We start from the raw sequence: 17,764 nt of genomic DNA, 5'->3' as shown, positions 1-17,764 counted from the left end.
ACAATCAACACCTTAGATCCAAATCTGAAATTGTAACTTTAGATTGGCCCCAAACCTTAAAGTTAAGAACGTGGTGTTTGCAGGATCAGGTCCATTGTTATTGAAGGTGTTACTTGTAACAATAGGCAGTACATTTGCAGACAGAAGTATTGCTAATGGTGTCCCTTAAAGTTTGTCTCCATTTTTCCATTGTAAACCCTTCTTTCAGTATTTTAAGAAGTCAGCTGTAAAAATTAGCTCTGGGCTGGAACTTGGCAATCAAGGAATCTCTCTTGGAGCATCTTACTTTATATGGATATATACAAAACATCCCTCCACACACACACATTTGCAATATAACAAAAGTCTGAGGATTAAATATAAAGATTTTCTCAGAAGCTAATCAGTTGAAAGATTTTGTTTGCATTCTTGTATTTTAAAAAAAAAAATCCAAAGAGTTAGCAGATAGTCCTTAAAGCGGCCTAACTGTTTTCGCCATTACAAAAACTATGTATACTTTTGCATGGCCTACATATATATTCTTTTAAGAATGGTGATTGTGTGTGAATGCAGTTGTTACATTTATAAGTAGGCTTGGAAGGATTAGATTTTTGTCAGTAAATGTCAATTTCACTGTATACACACACAGGCAAAAAATATTTCTATTGACAAAAATCGAAATGTACACATAGGCAAAGAAAGCAAAAAGCTGCTTGAGACCTTATTAGAGCTTGATTTAAGGATATTTACTTTATATATTTTGACATATGATATTGACAATTTGTGTTTTAATGGTTAAAAAGCTTTAACTTTCTGAATCTCAACATCTACTGTCATTAAATGATTATCGTTAGACTTTACCATAAATTTCCTACAACTGAAAATTTAAATAGGTAAAAATAGAAAAATGCTTAACACAAACATCAATATTATCCATCAAAATTATTCTAAAAATTGAATTCTGCAAAGTTACCCCATAAAAATATTGATTTTCTTTAAAGGGCTTTCTCCATTATTCCATTTGTCCTACTGGTCCCTTGTTCAAAAATATGCATTGTGTATACAATGGCCAAGATGTTCAAAAAAGGACTACTGGTAGTTATTTTGGGCCATTTTTTGTGATATTCAAACCAAGGAGTATTTTTAAACTACACTTGAAATATATTGCACCCCACACTTTAACTGGCTGGTTTTGTAATATTACAAATAGACTTCTTAAATTGGCATACACTGAAAGGGATGCACAATGCATTGGTGAAGCCCAGAACAGAAGAAGATCTTGAAAATGTATTTCTGTAGAGTGGCACAAAGGAAACACACTGGAGATTCTAAGTCAAGACTGACACCCTTATCAACTTCTGCTGTTCACTTCATATAAACCCTGTTTAGAGCAGAGATCAGTCCAAACCAGTCTGGAGAAGTTCAGATACGAACCTGGTAGCTCAGGCATCTCTCTAGTTTAACAACAATATTTAGGATTTACGTAGACCTCATAGTACTTTACAGAGCTAGGTAAACATTAACCCCTTTTTATAAGTGGAGAAATGGAAGACCAGAGAGGTCAAGTGACTTGCCCAAGGCAGGTCTAGCAAGTGGATAGCAGATATGACCCTTGGTCTGGGTGTCCTATTCAGTGGACCACACCATGAATATATTTAAAAACTTAAACTTACCAGGGGACCTTGGTTTCCTTTAAGTCCAGGAAGTCCCAGTAAAAATGGAAATAGGGTGGGTCCAACAGGGTCAAAGACCTGAAACCCATCAACAGCAGCAGGGGTTGTAAGGTTGAAGGCTTGCACGCTGGTTCTGGAGGTACGATGAACAAATCCAGGGGTGGATTTGGTGTACAGCAGAGGAACTAGGCTAGGAACGGATTTCCTGGTTGGTAGTGGCAATAGCATTTTTGAAATGGGTCCACTGGTCAGGTTCTCCGGGTTTTGTTTCATGGTCATGGGGTGGACATCTTTAGATGTGTTTTCAATCTTCTTCCTTGTTGGCTTTACAGTGCTGGGGGTTTCAGAGGGCTTGGTGGATGTTTTCTGGTTGATCATCTTTTTGGTCTCTTGCTCCAACTCTTTCCTGCTGATGGCAGTGAAGTTTTGGCCAGCAGGCAGGATGTTTCTGACTGTGGGAAAGGAGTGTTTCTGTGAACTTGCATTGGAAGAGGTTTGAGATATCCTGAGGGCTGCTGTAGTAGTCTGAGAGTGCGAATGGACCGGCAGCTGCATATCAGTATTCGATGGAATGGTAGACTGCATGATTGTAACCTTGGCTGCTTTGGTTGTTGACCCTGGAGAAGGCAGCTTATATGGGACCAAGGTGGTGGACACTGTAACTGGAGTCTTGGGGGGTGTTGTGATCTTGATGAGCTCTAATGCTGGGATCACAGTGGTCAGGTTCTTCAAACCCTGTAGCAAGAACTTAGGCTGCAGAGGGGCCATTGGGGAAGCACTGGGATCCCTAGGCAAGAGTGGGACAAGAGGGGGCAGATTCGGCCGGAAGGTGTCCGCTTGCCTGCAATGTTTTTTCAGGTATTTACAGTAATTATGAGCTGCCTTGGCGGAAGGATAAATATCGAACTGGCAAATGGCGCCTTCAAACTGTATCGAGTGCTGGTTCATTTTCCCTAAGAGAAAAGACCCCTGTGGATCCAATGCCTCATCTTTTTTAAAATGCAAATCTGCATGTAGTCTTTGCTTCCCACAAGAAGTAAATAAAGTTACCATCTGGCCTCGGATGTCAATGGCCATGTTATGCCAGTGGCCATCATGAACATTGTAATCAAAATATACAGAGCGCTTGTGGCCTACATACACGATGACCTTCCCGGGGATGAACTGGACCCCTAGCTGCAGTTTTTTCTTCTTGCTCTTGACAGAGAATAGAAAAGCATTGTTGATGCGGTGGGAGCACAAGCTCAGCACTAGGGCCAAGTCTGTGCCGAAGGCAGCAGGGATGATGGTACTAGTGGGCACCTCGATGCGTGCTCGCTGAGTGAAGATGACCCCCGATTTGAAAGGGATAACCCCCTGAGGAACCGAGTGTGATGAAGACCACGTACTCAACGGCTTCTTCCCTGCCAGGCCCAATCTTTGAAGAATGTCCACATCTGAAAGAGAAGGGCAAAGAGCATGAGTACCCAGGCAAACCAGGGCCTGATCCAACACCATCTGAGTCAATAGGAATCTTTCCAAGGGCACCATGGGCAGCTGATTGGACCCCAAATGTGGTGGATTATAGATTGTGCCTACCTTCTGCTCCACTCAGACTGGTTTAAGACAGTCAGGTCATGGATGCATCTGTTTTGTCGTGATTTCCAAGCTAGGAGCCCATACAGTGTCAGTTCAGTATCTCACAGGAATTGCCATAATGAACCAAAATCATGGCCCATCTAGCCCAGTATCCGTCTCCAACCGTGGTCCAGTGACAGATGTTTTGAAGGAAGGTGGAAGAAAACCCAGTCACAGTAGACAGTTTGGGAGATAACCTACCCCCATAGAACGTTTACTCCTATGCCCCAATATCACACATTTGGGATTTAATGTTGGATATGACCATTTGGCAGAAGTTGAGTTATGACTTGACATAGTCAGACAAGTAATAAAAAAAATGATTTGAGACTAAAAACTTTTTTCCTCACACAGCGTAGGGAGCAGAATTTTATGGAGTGAGACCCATATCTCCATCTTTCCAAACACACCAGTGCCATCATTTATGACAGACTCATGGCCTTTGATGATACTACATGTTGTTAATAGCTTTCTTTTTGTTTTTTTAAAAGAGAAAGTAATCCCAGGCATAAGAAGGCTGCATCTAGGCTTAACCGAGCGAATGAAGATATCACCTTGTAGCATTAGTTAAAATGGATGATCATACAGCTTCAAATTTTGTACAAAAGTTGGAGGGACCATACACATACATGAAGTGTTATGAACATTAACCTGGATGGTAGCTGAATAGGCTGATGTCCACTAGCCTGGGCGAGAGGCATGCAGTGGGCAGATTGAGGCAGAATCCTTTGGCTCCTGGCCCCATGGTCAGAGGGGCTGCTTATAAAGAGCAGAGAGTATAAAACTGATTAGCAGGCAACATCAGCATAAATTATGTCCAACTGGCTGCCAGCTGGGCCACAATGCTTGACTTCGGAGAATGCTGAGAGCTCAAGAGAACGAGGAAGACAAAGGTCCATGGGGGTGGGGCAGGAGGAGCTGTTAAGGCAAGTATTTTCTGGGGTTGGACAGGGATATGGCAAAACTGGGGGAGGGGGTATTTAGAATTAATTAAGAAATGGGGGTATTTAAAATCCAATTCTGTTCCCATTTGAATCAACAGCAAAGTTTCCATTGACTTCAACTCCTAATAGAAGGAAAGCCTATAGAACATAATAAATCTTTTCACAGAATGTTTAAGCCAACCTATAGAATACTATAGCAAGGACAGAGTTCTCTATTAAATTCGATAGGGTCTAATGTCTATAGAGAACCCTATTGCTTCCTCCCTATTAAATGCTATAGGACTTTTCCTTAAGGGATCAGAGTTGGATCAGACCTTTATCCCTACTCAACTCTTCATTCCACACACAGGGTTGCTATCTTTGTTCCATTAGCTCGCCAGGAAAAGTAGCTATTCAGAAAGGAGATAAAGAAGGTTATATTTTTCCTGGCATAAACACAACTGATAAATTGCAATCCCTATTCCTAGATTGTCACATAATCTTCCTATGAGAATTATCAATGGTAGAATCTAGTCTGGAGAGGGCTGCACGCCTGATTTACTCACTCCAAATGCCTACATCCAAAAGGGAAGAGTTTAAACAATCAGGAGCATAACCGTGCCAGCCACAGCTGCACTTCAATTAACATCGCAGGCCTCTCAGATGAAAAGATGAGAAGAAAAATAATCCAAGGAAAAAAAAAACTCCCTCAAAATGGCCCTCATAATTTGGCCTCCTTCATCCTTAACTGTGACATATTCAATGCAGTTCTCAGTATTTGTGGAACTGGAACGGAAAGTTTGTGAGTGTTCGTTAGAAAGGCTGTAAACTGAAGCCCGTCTGAGGCCTAGCATGGGCTCTAGCCAGGAAAAGAGAACACTAGAAAGAGAACAGTTCTGTTCTTAGACTTTGGCAAACCACAACCATTTTTGTACATTAGAACAAGTAAATCAATATTTAGTTTGTCTGGGACTTGCTTTATTTCCCACCCCGCTTTTTATTTTTAAAGCATTTAAATTCCCTTTATAGCAGACAAAGCCACAGAGAAGTTTAGGGGTCAACTGTGAAGGGGATGGAAATTCTCTCTCAATTACCTCTATGCTGAGGGGATTATTTATTGTATGAGCATGTATGGATTTATTAATATCAGTGTTTATCTCTGGCTAAACGAGCCCCTGGTTCCCAGGCATTCCCCTCCCATATTACCCAATAGCGATTTTTGTCCTCACAGCATGGATAGAATCCCCCCACTCGCTGCTGAATGCGGGAGGTACAGAGCTATCCTCAAATTCACTTCTGTCTTCTGGATCATTTCCCAACTCCTTTCCAATGCTAAGGGCCAAATCCTGGCTCTAGTGAACTCAAGTGGGAGCCTTGCCATGGACTTCAAAGGGACCAGGATCTGGCCCTAAGGAAATAAATTTGCTGCTTAAATCTAGGAGCTAAATGCTGGCTTCCAATTGCTAGATGTATTTTTAGGTTCTCTTCAAGAGATGTATTGTAGTGACAAGGCAGAAATATTTTGTACTCTAGGGAGCTGCTCCGCGAAGACATAACTACGTTTCCCCTGTTCGGAGGATGCTGCTGTTTGAAATACAAATCCAACTGTCTCATTAGCTACCGTATCAAATTGTGTTGAAAAAAATATATGATTGGGCCAAAAGCCCAATGTCTGTATGAAGCCCGATTACAGCAGAGCTTGTGCAGGGGATGTGTGGATTCTCTGTGCTGGGCTGGGTGGCTGAGCACAGAGCCACCTGTATTCTCAGTCCACCTCAGCTACTACATCTCACACTGATTCCACTGAACTGGTGGGCATGTCCCCAGATGAGATCCATGAAGGGATGTTGTCAACTAGCGTACAACTAAAGGCGAACAAGTGCCACTTTTGGCATCTTTAAACTGCTATGAATTTATTGAAGCCTTACCTTTTCCCGTCAACTTTCACCTCCTAGAATTACCATCAAGACATGTTTTTTAAAAATGGATGGATTAAAGCTTTCTGTTTCTTACCCCCATGTAACTAAGGCTATATCTACATTGGCACTTTTGTTGGTATAACTTAAGTTACTCAGGAATGTGAAAAAAACACCCCCTTGAGTGACATAAGTTACAGCGACAAACACCAGTGTGGACAGTGCTATGTTGGTGGGAGACATTCTCCTGCTAACATAGCTACCGCCGCTTATTGGGGGTGGTTTAATTATGTCAATGGGAGAGCTCTCCTCTCTCATCGGCACAGAGTGGCTATCCGAGAGACTTACAGCAATGCAGCTGCATTGGTACAGCTGTGCCACGGTAAGGTCTCTAGTGTAGACATGGCCTAATTGTGGTACACAAGTAGCAATATTTTGGGACTGAGGGCAAATATCTCTCCAATATGGGAAGCTGTATGCAGAAGGGATTCCTTGAAAGAGGTGCTCGCCAAAGGCTGAAATGTCTAGATTATTTCCCTCCCACCCCCACAAAACCAGAAAGTCAGAGAGGAATAATTCTTAGTTTACTAGCTTCTGCTGGCTTAGATCTAGAACCTCCATCCAAAAATTGGTTGAATGAAGTCAAAATTTCAAAGCTATTGGCCTGGAACCTCAGCTAATACCCAGTCGGTGCAGATCCACTGACATCAATGGAAGGACACAGATTACACCAGATGAGAACCTGGGCCATTAGCTTTTAAGTTTGTAGCATTTGTATGGATGCTGTGTTTCCAATGTATGCAGTTCCCCCCTTCCCCTTTTAGTTCTACAGTTTCAAAACCATACAGCATCGACTTAACTCCACTTCCATTCGAGTCACTGGTAAAACTCCCTCTGCTCACTTGCAGGGAACCAGTTAGATTATCCCAACCTTACATTCTTGAGTGATAAACCAGCGCTAGGCATAAGCAGACTAACCAGCTCCAGGGAGCCCCTATTCACTTTTTATTATATGAACTTGCCTGTTTTAGTATTGGGGAGGGGAGGGCAACAATATTTCTGCTTATGGTCCCCAGTGGGCTAGCACCAGCTTTGGATAATACAGACTCAAACTTCTCATGTTAGCTTGCACCATTTGCCGGAAATTTATTTGGATGCCCACATCAAACATTTTAAAGGAAAGAGCTATCCCTTTACTTGTAAGGAAATCATCCTTTTACCTTCCCTAAAACATCCCTATGTTTTTGGAAAGGTAATTCATTCCATCAGAGGCAGGGCTTTCATTGCACCATGCAATAAAATGGAAGGCTTTTTGTCTGTGTGTACACACAATGAAAATTTGTTTTATATGGTTGGCAACAGCCAAAAACATTTAAACATCCCATAATTATTCTGGGAGTAAAAAGAGCAACAAACATAACTCCAAAAAATGGAGCATTACAAGTCTATTTAAAATTTTTTTTTAAAAAGTAGCTCAAACACAGTATTTGTTAGCCCTCTTTTATGTTAACATAAAACTTGCTCTGAAAACTGCTTGACTAAGTGATTCAACCAGATGTTCGCTTCCTTTGCAGGAAAGTAGAATTTGGAAAATATTATATTTTTCAAAATTGCTGGTGGCAGGGACTGCTCCGTGGGCTACGTTTCAGCTGAGCTTCAACCACCTTTCTATTTTTCCTTCATGTTTTGGTGCCTAAGAGGCTTGGAGCCTGCTAGTCCACTTATTATTGCCTGCTGATTATATAGGAAGTTGTTCAGTTCCAGCCTGCACCCTGAGTAACTCATGTGGAGGAGGTGTTGCTATTTTAAGACAGAGGAGGTGGCTCTCTGACAAACAGATGCTCAGTTTCCACCATCCAGCCATGGAGAGAAAGAATTCTTTTTATTATCGTCAGCCAGGGAACTTCCTGGATCCCCATGCGGATCACTAGTTATCCTAAAGGAATCTTACTCTTTAGAAAAGTGGTAAAGAAACTTAGAAATATCTCAAGAATAGCAAGTGTGAAAATTTAGCTTGTGAAATGTGAATGTTTCTCTAAGGATATGATCCAGCTCCCATTGAAATCAAATGAACAAGCTCCTATTAAAATCAGTGGGAGACGATCAGGTTATAAGCCATTTGATTCTTCCTCCCCATCACCCCCAAAGAAATTTTGTCAGTACAAGAGGCAGGAGTGGGAGTATAAAAAGATCAACAGAAATTAGATTGCATTAATGGTTTAGGGGACAATGACTGGGGAATAGATAGTTGGGCATTTTTATATACTGGGCACATGTATCTGCATCTAACTTGCCTTATCTCTAGTTAAAAGCTATTAAAATCACCGGGGAGGAATCTAGTCCAATATCTTATCACTGGGCTTTTGGTGGGTGGAAAGCACAAGGAACCCACATTAAGCGTAGCTGGGCCAATTGCATCCCCACACTGGCTTGCATAGAAGGTAGGAAAAGCACAGTATATAGCATGTTCTCATGCCCCATACTGGCTCACTGAAGGACAATACCACCTTGAAGGAAGCCACCTGTTTTCCCAGGTGAAGAGCAAGTGCAGCTATGAGGGAAGAGAAATTGGTGAGAACAGGGGGAGAAAGAAGGGGGCATAACTCAGCATGAATGAGTAGATGAAAGCCACATGACACTCCCTTACTTGGCACGAGCTGACTCATACTGTGCGAGATTAGGATACATTTGGCATGCATCTTGGATAAGGAGAGACCAGGCCTGGATGTACTAAGATTCTCCTATTATTGCTCTGGATAACGTTGGAGTTACATTGTATCAGCAGCATTGCATTGTGCCAAGTCATGTAACTCAAGCAAAACAGCAGCATGTGTTTTCCCATACCTGGGCAGCAGGTGGTTTCATAGCTTTTTTTTGAAACAGACTACATCCTCTTTGTGCCTCAGATTCTGCTTCTGTAAAATGGGGATTCACCGAACTCAAGGCCATGAAAAATGCATCACAGAGTGTGAAATCTGGTCTTTTGTATATTTTAACCTTTACTATTCACATTTTACAGGAGAGACCAGCATTTCTCAAATTGGGGGTCCTAACCCAAAAGGAAGTTATGGGAGGGTTGCAAAATTATTTTAGAGGGATCATGGTATTGTCACCCTTACTTCTGCACTGCCTTCAGAGCTGCTAGGTCGGACAGCGGTGTCTATTGGCTGGGTGACCAGCTCTGAAGGCAGCACCCCTCCCCCCACCAGCAGCACAGAAGTAAGGATGGCAATACTATGCCATGCCACCCTTACTTCTGCGCTGTTGCCTTCAAAGCTGGGCAGCCAGAGAGCGGCAGCTGCTGACTATGGGCCCAGATCTGTGAGCAGCAGCACAGAAGGAAGGGTGGCAATACCAGACCATGCCATCCTTCTTTCTGTGCTGGTGCTGGCAGCGGCTCTGCCTTCAGAGCTGTGCTCCTGGCCATCAGCTGCTGCTCTCCAGCTGCCCAGCTTTGAAGGCAGCGCTACTACCAGCAGCAGTGCAGTGCATAAATAACGGTAGCAGTATCGCAACGCCCCTACAATAATCTTGTGACCCCCAGACAACTCCTTTTTGGATCAGGACCCCTACAATTACAACACCGTGAAATTTCAGATTAAAATAGCTGAAATCATGACTTTTATAATTTTAAAAAATCCTATGACCGTGAAATTGACCAAAATGAACTGTGAATATGGTAGTGCCCTAATTATAACATTTATCAGCCTCCCAGGGATGCTTAACTCATTAGTGACCAACGTCATTAGATAAAAGGCTTTAAGAGCCAGATTTTTTAAAGGAATTTAGGTGCCAAAAGATGAAGATATGTAGACAGATCTGAAAATCCCATGAGGAGTCCATCTGCATCTTTAGGCACCCCGATACCTTTAAAAGTCTGACCCTAACTGCTGGTCTCCAAGTCTGGATAGTCTACTCAGGTCAACACTTGAACTATCAGCAGCAAAACAGCAGAAGTTAGTACATTAAGTCTGTGCATTAGGCTCTTGATTAGATAAAGTTATTTAAATTGAAGCCAAGCCCCTTGGCTAAAATTTGCTTATACATTTTTCTTTGTCAGGCAAAAAAAACAAACACACAAGTGTAATTTACCTTCAGAACTCCCCTGTGCGAATCCAAGGAAACAGGTAAAATATAAAACAGTCCAGAGAAAGAGGGATCCCCTAAAAATCAGAGAAGGGGAAAAAATCATGTTTTTGTTACAATTTAAAAATATTTATAATATAAAACATTACTTAGATCTGTCTGTTAAAGGCCAAAAAAATAAGCTTCATACTGAACAAGGGCTCAACCATGCGTTTATTGAAGTCAATGGGGGGTGTTGCCATTAACAACAATAGCTGGAGGATCAGACCCTCATAGCACAGAACTGACTGCTTGCTTCTTATTGGGACTCCATAACCAGAATCCTACCTGAGGGCCCAATCAAAAGCCCACTGAAGTCCATGGGAAATTGTCCATTGACTGCAACAGGCTTTGGATCAGGGCTTGAATCGGGACCAGAACTATATGCAGGGATGTCAAGGGTGTCAGATCATCAGTCCTACAGAAAGACCAAAACTGTGTGTTCGCTGCAGCACTGTCCAGTGTAGAATGCCAGAATGCAAAGTGACACAGAAGCAATTCAAAATAAGGAGAAAGATGGACTTGACCAAAGTGTATGAATAAGGGGATGAGAGGATATACAGTGTCATTAAGTTCCCTTTGCATCTGAGTAAACAAAGTTTGAATCCTGCTGCTCTCACATTCATCCAGAACAAATTTTGCGACAAGCCCTATATGGTTTAATTTATTTTCTTCTAAAGAAAGGATACAAAGAGAAGGGATAGTTTGTTAACCCTTTGGTACCCAGCACAGTTAGAGCACTACCATTAATGCATTTCTCATTAGTTTAATGTGTAGAGAAATCCTGCTTGCTAGTGGTAGGTGTTAAGAAAAATGCCCATAGGAGTTGCAGCATTCCAAGTTACGTGAGGCAGTCCTCTGGAAGGTTGTGTTTCACACCTGTGAAGCTGCATTTGGCAAAGCTTTCTGTTAGCTACACTATAAGCTTCTGGGTACCAGTGAAAGCAGTAGCAGGGAGGAAAAGCTATACCAGAAAGGTAGCAGAAACCACCCCTCATCCCACAAATTGTTTGATCTGTATCAAAATAATGCAAAAGCATAAGAAACTCCTTGGTTAAATTCACTCAGAACTATCTGTGGAAAGTTACGAGATTAAATTCTCTCATCTTCTGGAGGAGATTTAATAGCTAGGTTGAAGTATCAAGGTCATTAGGCAGCTGGAGAAAGAGAAAAATGTAAACTATATAAAATCCTCCACCAGAGAAAGAAAAAACATGGATCATTCATAAGTTGCTAGTACTACTTCGTTTCAGCCAGACCAACATTATATCCAGGGTGGGAGTGGGATAAAGACATGAAATAGACCTATTCATAGCTGGTGAATGAAAATAAAATTGCATATTTATTTCAGTATTTTAGTGTAGTGTTTCCCAGCCATTCTGGTTTCAGCTCTTACCTCTACAAAGCTTTTTGTATGCATTTTATTAGGTTGGGTCTTTCCACCAGCTGTTGTAGAACACTGCAGCTCCCTTGACTTCAGTGAAGTTACACAAATTTAAACCAGCCAAGGATCTGGCCTATTAACTTAAAGTAGAGAAATCCATGCATGAACCCCACTGCTTACTAAGTTTTAAAACCTGACTAAAAAAGGCACTGGAACAATCCCACACCATCAGGGAAATTAATCTGATGGACTAAATTGTTATTTTGCAGTTTCCTTGCTCCTGATTCCAGGCTTCACCTCTCAGGTGTCGGAGGGACCCCAGGGCTGCTCTAACTTATTCCCACATCATAAAGGTCCCCAGGGACCACCCAACAACTCAGAACAGCTAAATAATGCATCCCAGCCACCCTTCTTGCTGCACCATTACACTGGCCACATACGACCCAGGGAACCTTCCCTGCCCCAGTGGAATTCCTGGCTGCTTCCTGGTCCCTTTATGCCACAGGTGCGATGTAAAAAGACCAGAACCCAACTCGGACCCCCAACTCTCATTTCTGTGACCCATCAAACTGACAAAAACAACAGTCTATTAGAACTCAGATGTGGCTTAGTTCTTCTGTGTTGAGCATGGGCTGCAGAGTCACAGAGCTTAAAAAAGGGCAATAGCAGAGCTTAAAAAAGGGCCTTAGTCGGGGGTGGGCGGTGTTTCCTCAATAGGAAAAAAAGGACACTGTTCTTAACTTGTGTTCGCTAATTCATGGTAATTAAAATGAGGGAAAACCCTAGGGAAAACAAGGCAGTTTGTAGCTTTCACACACTAGCAGGTTGAGTTAGAGAGCACCCAGGGTTTACTACAACCTGCTAACTAGTGTTAAGACTGCAAAATGCCTTGGTCTTCAGTCAGATTTTACCTTTTCTTTGATTCCATGTGCTAGTTCACATGAATGAAGAGCACCTTTTTCCTAGTGAGAACAAGGCCTCGGTGTCTATACACAGCATGGATGTTTTTATAGTACCAAACAACCCTATGAATCTCATCAGTTGAGTCACCCCCCCAAATGTACCAAGTTAAAGCCCATTATTTTTAATAAAGAAGGCAGCGAGGATGGAAAAATCCCCATAATTTGCTTCTAGATTTCCTGTTGACCAACAAGCAAGGGGAACAAGCAAGGCAAAAATCTAGCACACGATTCTGTTGCACAGACACTGACTGGGCAGTAAAAGAGATGGATTCACAGCACAGACTTCAGCTGGCACTGGACATACTGCTGCTCTCCTCAGACAGCCAATACAGTACAAGATTGGAATGAGGACAAGTGCCAGAACACTGAAGAAAAACACTTTGGCAAAATATACCAGCTTAATGGAAAAAGTGAATGCTGCTTCCAAATGGCAGACCTGTGTCTGATGGGACTGTTAATTATTGCAGGTTTTTTTATAACGTGAGCTCTTTTTCCGTTACAACTCTATACAGTGACAGGGTTGCATAAGCGATTTGAGTAGCAGTAAGCAAGGGAGAGTTTTCTCCTTATATAGAGCTAGCAGATCTATCTATTCCTTTATCTCTGCTCCATTCCATGACTAGTGATTTTCAGAGTCACCCATAATAGTACCCCTCTATGAGTGTGTATATGCCTGCATCACAGCAAGAACAAATATCTCCAGCAAGCTCAATTAGTTCCTGCAAACCCTCAGAGACTCCAGGTGAAACCCACCATAAGACCTATTCACCACAAAAGCCCTGCATTCAAGACCGAGAAGGTGCCCTTCCAGTCTCTCCATAGGGGTGACTTCCATTCAGTGCTAGCCTCAATGAATTCAGTGGAGCTACTGATTTGCAGAATGGACTGTAGGATCAAACCCACAGACTTCACCCTTCACAGTCAGGCATCATCACTGTTCTAGTGAAGTTTAAAGATCAAACTTCTGAAAGCAACAACTTGATGGGCCCCCAGGGCCAACAGAGTCATCAGTCCTCTCTCTCTGTGGTCTGTATAGAATCTCCCTTGCTGATAATACCCATATGTGTCATGTACAATACACTTACCTCAAGGGCAGAAATAAAAACATCCTGAGAATATTTGATGGCTATCATTTCTTACTGTGCATTCACTATATTTTGCAACATATAGCAATGCACTGATTCAGTGACAACAAAGCCACTGCTAAAAAGTATCATCTTATCTTGGACTAATCACTCAGGAGTGCCTTCCTCTGCACCAAAAAGCTGGCTGCTGAGAACTGCTCTTCAAAAAGACGAATGAATGTTTCCTGCTATGAGGTCTGACAGTGTTTCTGAGAGGTGAACACATACAGATCCTGCCCAAGACCCTAAATCCTAAACACAGCACCATGGCTGAGATTTTCAGAGACACCTAACTCACTTGGATACTCAGTTCCCAATAGAAACTGAAAAATCTCAGCCTACGAGTACTGACTTTAAACTGACCCACGAAACAAAATACAAAATGTGAACAAAAATCAGTTTCCCCACTACACTCAGTGACAGTCTTTTTATTTCGTGTCTGTACAGCACCTAGAACAGCAGGGCCCTCGTCCACACCTAGGGTCCAAAGGTGCTATCTCAACACTGTTGCTGCTAATACTTACCTACTCAGACCCAAGCTCCAGCTGCCTGGTCAGATTTCATTATCCACAACTGAAGCAATAGTTCGATGTCTAGAGGTGTGAGTAATGCAATAATGCCTAGAATATCGAACTCTGATCCTTGACACATCGAAAGCCTCTCCTCACCCTTACCATACATCTATCAGAAAGAAACTGTGTTCTCTTCTTGGGATCCTAAAGGATACATATGTTGCTTTATGAATGATGCCTCACATTGTTCTTTGACAGAATCCTGTCCTGCAGCACTGACCTCTTATTTACTTACACAATGCCAATCAGAGCATCCAGGTGCTATAGCAAAATTCCACTTGCCCAAGGCAAGTAACTTTTTTGAGAGGGGAGTCAAATAACATCAATTTTTGACCCCAGTCGTCAACAACTGTCATCATAAGAGGCAGGAAGGCAGATTTTGTGCCCAGATTGTTTTCACGATAACTTCAAAAGACTGGAAACCGGGGAGTTGACCTAGAAGCAGTCACTCAGCTGCAAGTGAGTGAAAAAGGAAAGCTGTCTCTGGTAACAGCCCTTAGTAGCTTTTAAGCAAAGAACAGATAAGAATGTGCGCTTCTGGAATGCTAAGTACTTATCACACCAGATTTTAAGATGAGAACTGAAAACTCATTGCAAGTGTAGCCTGAAAGAAAGGGAAAAAAACCACGTGCCCTAAGACATCAGCTAAGATGTATGTGAATTTTGGCAGCACTTTGCAGGGAATACCAAGCTAAATGGTTTGGAACACTGTCTTTACAACATTTCTGGGTAAGAATAGCGTGAGATTGAAATATAGCCAGACTCAACTTCATCCTGGGGGATGATTATGAGACATTGTTTTCCCATGATTAGGTGTCGGGAGTGTGACAATTTAGAAAGTGGTGTGTGTGTGTGTGTGTGTGTACACAGTCATCAAGTTTCCCAGGGTATCTCTATCTCAACTTCTGCCAATTCTAATTTTAATTCAGGATGAAAATGTAACTAGCACTGTGTCGATAGAGCACTCTCACACAGCTTTGGAAACATCTGTCTAACTACGATGGACCAAAAAACTGCTGCTTCCTTGAGGAGGCAGCTCCTAGCAACACCAGAGTGACTCAACAGAGCAAGATGAAAGAGAAGAGTCATTCACATGGTGTGGGACCTCCAACACTGGCAACAGCAATTCAGTAGCACGTAGCGTTACAAAGATGCTTTGCTTTCATAAAAGTCTATCATAAGCCATGCAGAAAGACGGTATGGCATGGGTTCTTTAGACAACTCTAATTTAAAGCCCAGTTTAAATATCTTACACTTATACAGTAGCTTTCACTGGGGTGGAAAGTGGCAGATACATAGTAGACAGACAACGGAGAGGAAATTTCAACCAAGACTCCCCCTTTCTTATAGTATAGGATCTCTAGCGTCCATTTGTAGATACAAAATTCCTGTGTGGATACAAAATTAGTATCCACATCCAATTCACGATATCTGCAGATTAGCAGGGGTCTACATGTAGACCACACACAGAACCTAATTTTCTGAGGTCATATCCAAAAGACTAAAGCTGAAGAACTAAGTTGACTCTGATGGGATTTGAACCACTTTTTCTAATATACTATATTTCAAATCTAATACTTTAAACCACTGAGCCATCCTTCCTGACAAGTAGCTGGGATTTGCACATCCTTAAAAATAGGACAAACACCTGCTTCTCTGACAGTTTTGAGCCATGAATGCATTCTATGAAGCAAAGTGGAATAAACAGTTGATTTTCTTTAGTAAACAGCAGTTCATAGATTCTAGGACCTGAAAGGGACCATTGCGAACATCTAGTCTGACTTTCTGTATAACACAGGCCATAGAACTTTCCCAAAATAATTCCTAGAGCAGATCTTTTAAAACGGTGGTTCTCAACCAGGCGTACTCAGAGATCTTCCGCGGGTACATCAACTGATCTAGATATTTGCCTAGTTTTACAATAGGCTACATAAAAAGCACTAGCAAAGTTATTACAAACTAAATTTTTGCACAGATAATGACTTGTTTGTACTGCTCTATATACTATGCATTGTAATGTAAGTACAATATTTATATTACAATTTATTTATTTTATAATTATATGGTAAAAATGAGCAGGGCTGCCCGAGGGGGGGGGCGCAAGTGGAGCAATTTGCCTCAGGCTCTGGGCCCCACAGGGGCCCTCGTGAGCCACTCCGGGTTTTGGCGGCATGTGCTGCCCAGTAAGTACAAGCTCCACAAGCGGCGGGGGAGGGAGGGGAACAAAAACACAAAAAGCTGCAAATTGGCAGCTCTTAGGCTGCTCCACTGCCACCACTTCATTCTTCGGCAGCGGGTCCTTCCCTCCAAGAGGGACCGCCCCCGAAGACCTGGCCCTGCCCCAGGCCCCCTGAATCCTCTGGGCAGCCCTGAAAATGAGAAAATAAGCAATTTTTCAGTATTAGCATGCTGTGACACTTTTAGGACTGATTTTGTAAGCAAGTAGTTTTTAAGTGAGGTGAAACTTGGGGGTATGTAAGACAAATCTAACTCCTGAAACAGGTGCAGTAATCTGGAATGGTTGAGAGCCAGTTTTAGAAAAACATCCAATCTTGAGTTATGTATTGCCAATGAGGGAGAATCCACCACAATCCTTGGTAAATTGCTCTAATTGTTAATAACCCTCTTGGTCAAAAACGTACACCTTATTTTCAGTCTGAATTCATCTAGCTTCAGCTTCCAGCCATTGGCTCATGCTATACCTTTCACTGCTATACTGAAGATCCTATTATTAAACATTTGTTCCCCATGTCAATTATAGGTACTTATAGACTGTAATTGAGTCACCCGTTCACCTTCTTTTTGTTAAGCTAAATACATTAAGCTCTGGGAGTCTCTCACTATAAGGCACATTTTCTAATCCTTCAATCATTTGTGAGACTCTTCTCTGAATTCGCTCCAGTTTTTTAACATGTTTCTTGAATTGTGGGCACCAGAACTGGATACAGAATTCCAGCAGCAGTCACCCCAGTGCCAAATATGGATATAAAATAACCTCTCTACTCCTACGTGAGATTCCCCTGTTTATGCATCCCAGCTTCACATTAGCTCTTTTGGCCACAGCGTCACACTGGGAGCTCATGTTCAGCTGATTATCCACCATAGCCCACAAATCTTTTTCACAGTCATTGCTTCCCAGAATAGACTCCCCCATGCTGTAAGTATGGCCACTGTTCTTGGTTCCTAGATGCATACATTTACATTTAGCTGTATTAAAACCACATATGATTTGTCTGCATCTCATTTACCAAGTGATCCAGATTGTTCTGAATAAGCACCCTGGCCTCTTCATTATTTACTTCTCCAATTTTTGTGTCATCTGCAAGTTCTATCAGGTGACGATTTTATGTTTTCTTGCAGGTCATTGATAACAACGTTACACAGTATAGGTCCAGTGGGACCTCACTGGAAACACACCCACTTGATAGTGATTCCCCATTTACAATTACATTTGGAGACATTTGTTAGTTAGTTGTTAATTTTATATCA

General features: G+C 42.1%; 1 protein-coding gene across 1 annotated transcript in view; it reads right to left on the bottom strand.

The window, feature by feature from the left end:
• The window catches only part of COL27A1 (collagen type XXVII alpha 1 chain), a 214,215-nt gene extending 201,670 nt beyond the window's left edge, over nt 1-12,545 (bottom strand). Inside the window, exons 1-3 of the mRNA XM_075060695.1 lie at nt 12,529-12,545; nt 10,201-10,271; nt 1,653-3,088 (exon numbers count right to left, since the gene is read on the bottom strand). Coding sequence (XP_074916796.1) covers nt 1,653-3,088; nt 10,201-10,271; nt 12,529-12,545 — 1,524 coding nt within the window. The remainder of the gene's footprint in view (nt 1-1,652; nt 3,089-10,200; nt 10,272-12,528) is intronic.
• Between the last annotated feature and the right edge of the window lie 5,219 nt (nt 12,546-17,764).

This window comes from Chelonoidis abingdonii, chromosome 24 (genome assembly GCF_003597395.2).
Source record: "Chelonoidis abingdonii isolate Lonesome George chromosome 24, CheloAbing_2.0, whole genome shotgun sequence".
Classification (NCBI taxonomy): Eukaryota; Metazoa; Chordata; order Testudines; family Testudinidae; genus Chelonoidis; species Chelonoidis abingdonii.
Note: the sequence above shows the minus strand (reverse complement) of the source record. Positions and strands in the feature narration are given on the sequence as shown.